The sequence below is a fragment of the Austrofundulus limnaeus genome, unplaced genomic scaffold, assembly GCF_001266775.1.
Source record: "Austrofundulus limnaeus strain Quisiro unplaced genomic scaffold, Austrofundulus_limnaeus-1.0 Scaffold47, whole genome shotgun sequence".
In the NCBI taxonomy this organism is placed as follows: domain Eukaryota; kingdom Metazoa; phylum Chordata; class Actinopteri; order Cyprinodontiformes; family Rivulidae; genus Austrofundulus; species Austrofundulus limnaeus.
Genome location: NW_013952449.1, coordinates 1,660,413 through 1,671,219, shown reverse-complemented (window position 1 = coordinate 1,671,219; position 10,807 = coordinate 1,660,413). Strand labels below are relative to the sequence as shown.

The following is a 10,807-nucleotide window of genomic DNA, read 5'->3' as shown; positions in this document are numbered from 1 at the left end:
CGTTAAACCAGGGTTGTTGTACAGCCAGAATCCTATAACTGACAAGAATGGGACAAAATTCGTCTCCTAAAACTCCAACAATAGTCCCTTCATATCCTTGATGTTTACAGACTGATGTTAAAAGAAGAGATGATTCACAGTGGGAACATGGCCCAATTTCACAATTGATAAGTTTGGTAATTTGATGGCATTTTTATATTAAAAAAACAGAACAAAGTGAATATATCAAATCTTTAAACTAAGAAAGTTATACTGTTTTTTATAAAAATGCCATCAAATTACCGAACTTATCAAATGTGAGACACCAATATTTTTCTCAATTGGAACAAAGTGTTGTACTAATTAAAAAAATATATGGGTTTTGTTGCCTTTTGTTTAATTGTTGTTTATTGATAAAAACAATGATATATATATATATATATATCATTGTTTTTATCAATCTATATATATATATATGTAGAGGCATCATGCATGATTCAGAAGATTGGCCACTGTGGTACAAGCATGATGCTATATTGGACGCGGCGTGCTGTTAATGTAAACTATTTATCATGGCTAGAATTCTGCATAGAATTTCATATAAATATTAGTTTTTCATTGGTTAACTTCTGCCTATTAGAAACATCACTCATTGCATATTTGTGTAGAACATGTCATGATATATGATTAAATGTACTGACACATTTCTATCAAATCCAAATGATGCTTTTCAATAGCAAACTGAGTTTCATTGATGTGTTGACCTACATTTAACATATGATTATCAGGGTTACCACATTCAGCTTCACCAGCTAACAGTACTGTCTGTTGAGTTATCCTTACCTATCTCCGACCAGGAAAAGTCAATAATATTCTGGCATGTGTGTGTGTGTGTGACAGATTGAAGTCATGCATGAAGAAAGCCAGGGAGGCTCCACCCATGTTACTGTGTCTAATGAGAATGAGGAGAGTCTCTCCAACAGACGCAGGTAAGCACAAAACTGACCTCAGTGGGTAACACACCCTTCTGTAACCCCCCTCTAAAAACCAGCAACCACTTCCAGTAGACAAACCCCTTGGTCATGCCAGCAGAGCCACTTGACTCCAGATCTGAAATGTGGAGATGTTCCTTCATTTTTAGCATTAAATGTGATAAAAAAAGTTCTTATCATACTTTGCAAATGAACACAGTCAGATTTTCTCTTTGATGACCAGACCTTGTGTGCTGAAGTTTGTCACTGAAGACAGATGTGACATTTCTTCTCAATAGGTTGTCTCAGACATACGTTTCACCTGCAGGTGCTGTGAGCGTGTGTGGATTTAAATTAACTTACTGTATACAGCCATACCCACATGCAGTGAAATGGATACCATCAGTGTATGTTGTCTGATATCAGTATAGACATTTAAATATATTGTCTAAATTGGACGGACGATATCTATAAACTTAAGATCATAACGTAATACTAATTTGTTCAATTTTTTTCAGCAAAGTTCATGTTGTTTTCACAGAGATAAGCAATAACATATTTTCAAAACTAAATCTTACATGTCATTGTGATTTAAACATCAACAGCACTAATACATTCTGGTTTTATATGTATGTTTGGACATACATGTCCCCTTGCGTCCATCATAGGATGCCCCTGGCGTTGAACACAAGCATTTGGAGTTTTTCACCTCAATTATTTTGATGTCACTGTGTCTTGTTGCCTTTAAGTTCAGTTTATTTATATATATATATTTAATCTTACATGAAAACAAATACATTTAATTCTACGTAAACACAAAAATCCAGCCCATTCTCACTTCCAACTCATCACATATTGATACTTTTCCAACTTTCCCTCTGCTTCTGGTTTTGACATGTCTGGTACGCCCCTAGGGTCAGTTATTGACAAGATGGGGTGGAATCCACTGTCATAATTTCAGAAAGTGTAGAAAATGCACAAAAACTAACCAACCCAAAGCTTAAAAGTACCTTTATTCGCTCTAGACATCATGTCCCTGACCCTAGTACCTATAATTAACCATCAACCCTGAACCCTAAAATTAATGATTTTTAGAAAGTGTAGGAAATTCATGTCAACTACATGTCCCAAACCTTAAAATTACCTCCAATATTCGCCCTGACCCCCCTACCTAAAAATTAACCATGAACCATGATGCCTAATATTAACCACCGACCCCAACTCAAAGACCCCTATATTTTGCTTGTGAGGGAGTGGAGAAAAGCTGAGGTTACTCTTACTGCAAGAAAGCTAGTTGCGTGATATTGGTGAAATTAGCCTACCAGGCAGTAACCTTGACTTGCTGGCTTGTTACGTTAATTAAGTCTATTCAGCATACCAAATATGTTCTGTGTGTTCTTGTGTTATTCCAGATGAAGTATTTGTTCTTAGACTTTGTGAAATAAAATTTTAAATAAATGCGACTTACTGTATATATGTTTTTCCTTTTCTTGACGCAATTTTGACTGATGCAACTTTTAGTCTGGATCAACTTATAGTCCAGAAAATAGGGTTGGTTTAAATTGTAAACAAAAATACACAATATCAAGCTTACTGTAAAAAGTCTGAGCAGCTTGGGTTCACAACAAGTGTAGGCAAACAGAACCATGCATTTGTCATTACTTTTACACAAAATGTTCTGGAACTTCGGCCTTTTCTTAAAATCAAATTTTAACATCAAGTTTGTGAACCCCTGCTCTATAGCAGGTTAAAAGGAGAAGAATCTCATCAAGACCTGATACGTCTTCATGTAAACAAAGCCTGGAGTACAGGTCAAACAGAGTGAAAGATGATAGTTCAGTTGACTCCAAACAACAGTTTGTTCAACAGAACACTGGTCTTTATTGCACAAGGGCACATAGACACAATTAGCTATTTTACACAAAGAGGCCCTGCTTGTTTTTATTTTTGGTTTTGAACAGGAAATGTTCATCAGTCGACCGAACAGTTATTTATGTAAAAGCAGCTGCACAGGAGTACGTGTTCTGGAAGTATGGTCGACACAGAATCATCACTCTCACTGCGGTGCAGTACACGTTTCCTAGAAATCCTCTGGAGTTTCCAGATGCCGTAGAGTGTATTGCTTCCCGCCACAGTGAGTGCACGTCTGCAGCATGACCATGTGATGTAATCATCCGGTCATAGATGCAGGAGTGGTATGGAGCTTTGCCCTCCCCTGAAAAGTACACATGCTCCTGGGGGGAGAGCCCCATGGCCTTGGCGCACATACCCATGAAGACATCGTCAATGTACAAGGAAGAGTTCAGCACCAGGGTGGCCTGGTAGATTTTTGAGGCCACATCCCCTGAAACCACATACCCAGCTCCAGAAGTGTAGTCTGGGTATGAGGGCCAGGGGTACAGATCATAGGGAACATAATATTTGCTGTTTTTACGACGAACAGGAGGGGCCCCTTTGTGTATGTGGCCAACCCAAAGATCGTTAGCCCCCGACTGGCTCCTCAAGAGATACTGCAAGTACTTCACCAAGTTAGGCATGTGAACAAAAATGTCATCATCCGCTGTCATGAGAAAACGTGCCTGAGGACAGTACTTTTGCTTCCAGTGAAATTGCATGATCAGCTTGACTGTAAGGTTGTGAAACGTGTCCAGAAAGTTCTGCTGGATCAGGTCTCTGTAGGCTTGGTCTTCTTGCCTCAGGGCATCCTGCACTTGGGACCTTTGGCTCACATCTGGATAAACTCCCATTGCGAACAGCAGCCTCACGTCCACCCCGAGCTCCGACCAGGCGAAGCTCTCATTGCCCCACGTGTTCCGGATGGCCTGACGCCGTTCGAAGTTCTCCGGTGAGGATTTCACAAACAGAAGCAAAAGGACATCGTCCTGGTCTCCAGGTCCCCCTATGCACTTCCCAGGATGGTTGATGATGTAAGGATAACTCCTTGCACCACCACCTACAGTGATGGGGCCATCCTTTCTGTTACGGCGGTTGGAGGAAATGATAAGGGACCTGTTGAGGAAATCATATCTGTTGACCAGGTAACGATAAGCGCAAGATCTGACGTGGCTGACCACGTGATGGTCCAGGTCCTCCCAGCAGACCATCAGCACACAGAGCACCAGGCCTGTGGTCAGCAGCTGCACACACTGACACTTACGGATCCGCCGGAAGTTTATGAACATTGCGATGAGTTCTTGTTCTTGTTGAACAGCAGCAGCGTGAATCCTATGGACTAGCCTCTTTCCTTTCAGGCTTGGCTTCTCATGAGACTTTGCTTTTTCCTGTCTCTCTCGAATCGTCAAGTATCGTCATGTCCAGATGGCCTTTTTCAAGATTTTCTGCAGTTTGTTTGGTTCTCTGCTGATTTCCTTCTGTTTAACAAAGTACAAACAAAGCTCCTGCATAATGGGCCAACAGAAGCAGCACTTAGAAAAGCTCAGCTTCTTATCTTCAGTAAGCAAGAGTCAACATCTTTCTGCTTTCTTTTCTTTCTTTTCTCCTCTCCAGTTTGGGGTTAGTTTCATCTGTCTCCTGAAACTTTGTCTTCCTTGTCCACTCAGGTTACTGAAAAACCTGTATGCCGAGGAGCTACATGACACCTGAAGGAAAAACAGAGAAAAAAGTTATACTTGAACACTCAAGACCAAATGGACTCATACTGAACTACTTTTGTATGTTCAGAAATTGTTAATTGCATAATTGTTTTTATCTTTTTTTTAGAAATAACATAAAATTAAAATTTTATTAGGCAACCTGGCAGTGTTGGAAGGAGTGCATTTCACCTGCCATGAGTTTGATGCAGAGATCATCTTAGGTTAAGAAATGACAGAGTTGCAGCAGTTTTTGTAACACTTTGAAAATAATATGTGCTTTTATGCAAAATCATGAGATTATCTTCACAGAGTATGTGCTACTACCACATCAAATTTTAGCTTAATATCAATAAAACAGAGTTATACAGTAGCCATACTTGCATTCAGGGGTGGAGCCAGAGGGGTAGCCAGGGTGGCAAGTGCCACCCTTGGCACCTGATTGGCGACCCCAGGTGCCATCCCCAAATGATTTATGATCACGTTTGGCAATAAAAGATGGTCAATTAGAGCTAAAATAAATAAATATCTGTCATTCAGCTGTATTATCTAGTGTAGAAGGAACCTATCAGTGTGTGAAGAAAAATATTTTCTAAACCACTAAATTAATACAAATCAATAATTTTTTTTTTACCAAATTTACACCTAATTTCAGCTCAATATTTATTAAAAAAATAGTTGAATTGTAGCCCTCTGCCGCCTCTTCTTTCCCTTTTTAATTGCTCTATAGAACAACACGCAACAACAGTATTTCTGGGGGTGGAGGTGTGTGTGTCAGGGTCGTGTGCCGGCCTGGCCTGGTGACTGCCTGCTGGGGCTCGGGGCCTCTGGACCTGTCGGGCTTTGGCCTGGAGGAGGTGCGCCTTGGGGGCCCGGACCTCTCTGCCCTCTCCTGGATATGCTCTGGTGCGGCGGGTGCCGGTGGGGCCCATGAGTTTGTCGCTGCTAGCCCCGGGGGCTGTGCGTGCGGTCGTTGGGGGGACTCTCCCAATTCTCCCCTATGGTCTGGTCTGGGGGGTGGGTGGGCAGATCTTCCTGTGCGGGTGCCCCTTGGGGCTCTGCGCTCGGGCTCCCTCTCGGGCCCTTGGGCTCTGGTCTTCCCTATGTCTGCCTCGTGTCTTGGGGGTTGGGTCTCGGTCCTCCACAGTCACTATTAAATATTCCATTGGAGAAATCTTGTATATACACGCATGTTCACAGCCGCTCACAAACAGGTGTTCTGATCCGGGGGGTTCTGACTGGTCACTGAGTGTGTATTTACAGTATGTCTGTGTGTATGTACTGACAATATTTATGAATGTAGGCATGTGTGTATGTATATCTTTATATATGTATGGGTATGTGTACATATWKATATATGCCCTCCATGTATTTATCCATTTATTTTTCAGGTGAGCGGACAGATGTTGGGTGTGTGGTCCTGTGTTTTGTTGGTGTAAATTTAATATATTTCTAATCTCTATTTCAATCTTTCTATCTTTCTAATTACTTCTCTCTCTGTTTTTCTCTCTGTCTCTATTTTCTCTTCACTTAAAAAAGTCGCTGATGATGAAGAAATAAATAAACTAATATTTAGTTTCGTTTTCTACTGAAGTGACAAAAAATAATTGTAGCTTTGGTGGACACTTATGATTTTGTATTTACATTCAGATTTTGTTAAACTGATTTTTGGCTACTAAATGGACTGTTTTTGTATAGTGCCTTTCTTTCCAAAGAGGATACTCAAAGCTCTTCAAACTACAATCTGTGACCTCATTTACCCATTCACATAGCACTCTATTAGGTCTCTACAAAGCTAACATGTACAATCATCTATGGAGACTAATCAGTGCCAATCACATTCATACACTGATGGGACACACATCAGAGGCATTAGGGGTGAAGCATTTTGCCAAAGGCACAACAACTGAGATGACTGGAACTTGGGATCGAACCAGCAACCTAGCGGTTCCAGGACAACTCCCCTAACCACTCTTCCACAACCGCCCTATACAGGTATCCAGCTGTGTATTTAATGGCTGAATTATAGCCCTTTGTAAAATGAGCATTAGCGGTTTGCTTAAATTTGGACTAGCAATCATTCTAGGCTACATCACAACAAATTTCAGCTCAGTTAGTCCTAAGAAGGCTGAATTATAGCTGTTTAAATTTAGCTGTGGTGGCCATCTTACATTTTCAAATCCAGGGTAATTTTCTTTATTTTTATATGCCCCCCCCCACCCCCACCCCCCAGATAACATCTTGGCCACCCCCGTGCCACTCCTTGTAAAAAAAAAAAAAGTCTAGCTGCGCCCCTGCCTGTGTTTCAGCTGCGTCAGTCACCTTAAATCATCTTGACTCCAAAACTTATCATTGTTCAATGGTTCAAGAGATATTTTGCTAACAAACAAACTCACACAACTTTAATAATGGCAACACATTATTGTCCACCTTTGCATTTTGGTGGAGGGCCAAAATTATTGGTGCTGCTGCCTGAAAGGTCTGGTACCTGGAAGTTGCAGTAGATCTTTGGGACCCTGTGAACTACGGGGTGGGGTCTGCATGCTTTGGACTTATGTCCCATACATGCCATCAGGTCTCAACTGACTTATCGGAGGAATTTGTAGACTGTTGAAGCCCTCACATTTTGTTGTGTTTGTTGAGTTAATCCAGCAGGTGGGTCGGACAGTGTTGCCACCATCAGGAGGGGCGGAAACATCAAGATTTATCATAACGAGCTGAAAGTTAAAGCCAGAAAGCACACATGGTTGTAACTTCCAGTGACTGACGCCAAGACACTATAGCTTCTTTTTGCTTTAACTCTTGGCTGGTTGCAATAGTTTTTAGGCCCCGCCTCTCCATGTAAAGGCCCCGTCACACTATAATGTTTTAGACAACTTATGCTGACTTTTGAAAATTGTATGGCTATTTTACTCATACCAGCTCTATATTAAATCGAATTGTTAGCACTGCAGTATGTGTAGGCACAAAAATGGCTAGACTTTTTTTTAAAATTCCATCTTCAGCTTAGACATGTTGGCATTTTGTTGTGAAGATGTGTGCAGGCAAACCCGGGGAAGTCAAAGATTCAAAGTATAACACAAAGGTTAAAGGACCAAAAAAGGCTGGTGATGCAGCTCAAACTTACAGAGATCTCAGGGAAACCACAGAGATACCACACAGTCTGAGGTGATGCAGCACAATGAATGGATAAACAATGAAGACAGGACACAGAATATAAAGGCAAACAAATTAAGAGACAATCAGAAACACCTGTGGAGACACATGAGGAAACAGGTGAGCACGGGCGGGGTTAGAGGAATGGCAGCAGGAGAAAGATACACAGGGGAACACAGAAAACACTAGAAAACTAAGGAAAATAAATACAGATTATGGCAATTTTAAGTTGTTTACATTTTTTGGCCTTAAATAGGAAACTTTCTGGACTAAAGAAAATCCTTTTCAAACATTGATTTTTGTTGATTCGTTTCAATCTTACTTATCCTGTCAGTTCAAATGAGCGTCTTAAAAATATTTATGTTTAGTTTTAACATCTTATTTGTGGCTTAAAGAAAAATGTCACATTTACCTGTGATTGACAGCCTGTTAAACAGCTAGCAGGGTGTGTAGGCAGGACTTTTCAACAGGACAGTCCTAAATCCCCAAGTCCTGCTCCTAAAACACAACATGGCAGCTCCCAAAAACAAATACTGTAGTTTCAGTTCTGAACAATGTAAGGTGGAGACTTGGTCTGATTTTTTTAATGTTTATGTGCAGGTCTGATTGGTCTGTGAAAAGGTTTAGGCCAGAATCTCACCAGGCTGGGTCTTAATGTCAGCATGTCCAACACAAAAACAATAAATTTAATTATTTTCTTTCTGGCTGCAGAAAGAATGCAACTTTTTTCAAAGAAATAAACAAATTTTTAAATAAAACAAGTCAGAGAATGAACCTGATGATTTACTACACTAACCTTTCATGGTCCAAAACCCAAAGAATACTGGGTTTCCTAATATTCACTTCTTACATGAATAAACTAAAAACATTTGAACCAATTCTCTTTTTCACTAGTTGATAACAGGTCTGGTTCTCTCAGTGCTGACATGTCTACAATATTGGGTCGAGCCACTAAATTAGTTTTTTGTCCCCTAAAAATATTTTTTCTTGTTAAGTGGGTTAGATTAATATGAATCTGTGCTGATCATGCACAGACAAAATGCCCAGAATTTAGTTCCTTTATGTTTGAGACAGTTGTGGCATCATTTTGAACTCATTTTTCTGAAGGAGTAAAAATACTTTTTCACCTACAAAACAAACTAGTTCAGGTTATTTTCCAAAACTAAACCAGTTTGATTTACCAGCACAATCTTTTTCCACCAGCAAACTGTGAAAATAGCAAATACAATACAACTTTCTGCAGTGGCAGACTCAATCTATGTTGTGAATAAATGTTTGTAACTAAATATTTATAATTAGTGATAAATTATTTTATTATAAGTTATTTATTAAAATTATCCTAATGACACACACAAAAAAAGCTTTTTAAATATTTATCCCCTGGGTGGAACAGTTATTCTCAAAAGTAAACAGAAAATAGACAGGAAGTAGCTCAGCTGTATGGGAACAAATATCAGTCTTATGTATTTTGTACTCGTAAATCAGGCTTTGTTCTTGTAGATTAAGATTTGTAACTTTTGGATATGTAAATAGGAATGTGTGTGTTTAAAATAGAGTTGTATCTGTAAAAAATAAATTTTTTATCTGTAAAAATAAGATTTGTATTTGCAAAAATTAAATTTGTAACTGTAAAAATAATATTTGTATCTGTAAAAAATATTTACACAAGTCACGTGACCCCTGCTGCGGGGGTCACGTGACTGAAATGATCCAATAGCAACACAACACAGTTATATATCTGCGTAGATGTGCAGGCACGACAGCCAAACCCATCTGTTCTCTGATTGGATGTTAAATCTATGATTGACAAGACATTGACCAATCAGCTAGAGGCAGAAAAACGGTCAGAATTCGTACTTGTAAAGTGAAACTCACATGCAAGTTTTGAACTTGAGCAGAGAGATTTACATGTAGTTTTTTGCTTTGTACCTGTAAACAAACCTTAACAAAAAAAAAGACAAACTTGTGTAAATATTTTTTACAGATACAAATCTTATTTTTACAGATCCAAATTTTATTTTTACAGATACAAGTCGATTTTACCCACACACATTCCTATTTACATATCCAAAAGTTACAAATCTTAATCTACAACTACAAAGTCTGATTTACGAGAACAAAATAAATAAGACTAATATTTGTTCCCATACCAGCTGGACTTAACGCGCTGCAGACAAACAGACCAACACCTGAACCTGAACACGATGCCCGAGAAGAGTTTGACACGTGGGTGTGTTCAGTTTGGTGTCATGTTATGACAGAAGGTGTGTTAAACTATTGTAAACCGTCAGTTTCAAACATCACCAGGGCTCTCAAGTTTTGACCTGAGCTTGGAGTGAGATTTCGAACCGCCGTCGATAACTAAATACGCAAACTGGAAGATGATGTTATCATTGTTGCAGCTTTTTATTAAAAAAGGCGCAGTGCAGACGGATGATTGACAGGAGTGATTGTAGCTCCTTCAGCATTTTCAGTCATTATTCAGTGTTCAAATTGTATTTTTACACAAAATGTGAAATTGTCTTGTTTTGTCACTATAGTTTGACTTAAAAATATGGGCACGTCACCCATTATATTACATACGTACTAACGTTATGAGACAAAAGAAAAAACTAATTTACAGTAAATCACAAAACCTGGTGTTTGCAGGTTGGCAGTAGTTGTTGTTTTTTTAAATCACCAAACTTTTTGTAATTTTTTTGTCATCATCTGCTGCATTGTACCTCTGGAGGACCCGTTCTGCTGACTCACTAAATGATGTGGATGATTCAGCAAAACCATTTCAGAAATGCAGAATATTTCTGTAATCTCACCTGTAGCAAATATTTATTCAGCCCATTCATTCAGTGTGCTCCGAAAAAACCCTAAAAGAAATGTTGATTTATAGTATCTACAGTTTTTTTTCTTCAAACTACAACACTTCAGGAAGCAGACAAACATTTTCTATAAAACAGTAGTTCCCAAACATTTTGACTTCTGACCCACAAAATACCCATGGCAAAAACTTGTGACCCCAAATATTACTGGTCTGAGTACACAAACTTCATTAATAACCCTAAAAAAACACAGGCTTTTTGACAATCTAAACAGCTTGTACACAAATATAAATAC

General features: G+C 39.2%; 2 protein-coding genes across 2 annotated transcripts in view; one reads left to right on the top strand and one right to left on the bottom strand.

Moving 5' to 3' along the window:
• mcf2l2 (MCF.2 cell line derived transforming sequence-like 2) overlaps nucleotides 1–10,807 on the top strand; it is a gene marked incomplete in the record, with an annotated part of 113,411 nt that overhangs the window by 40,807 nt on the left and 61,797 nt on the right. Inside the window, 1 exon segment of the mRNA XM_014008047.1 lies at nucleotides 880–968. Coding sequence (XP_013863501.1) covers nucleotides 880–968 — 89 coding nt within the window.
• b3gnt5a (UDP-GlcNAc:betaGal beta-1,3-N-acetylglucosaminyltransferase 5a) lies at nucleotides 1,689–8,580 on the bottom strand. Its single transcript, XM_014008048.1, has 2 exons — nucleotides 7,668–8,580; nucleotides 1,689–4,549 (listed from the first exon to the last, which is right to left on the bottom strand). Exon 2 carries the CDS (start codon nucleotides 4,130–4,132, stop codon nucleotides 2,942–2,944), a length of 1,191 nt encoding a protein of 396 aa, XP_013863502.1. The 5' UTR covers nucleotides 4,133–4,549; nucleotides 7,668–8,580; the 3' UTR covers nucleotides 1,689–2,941.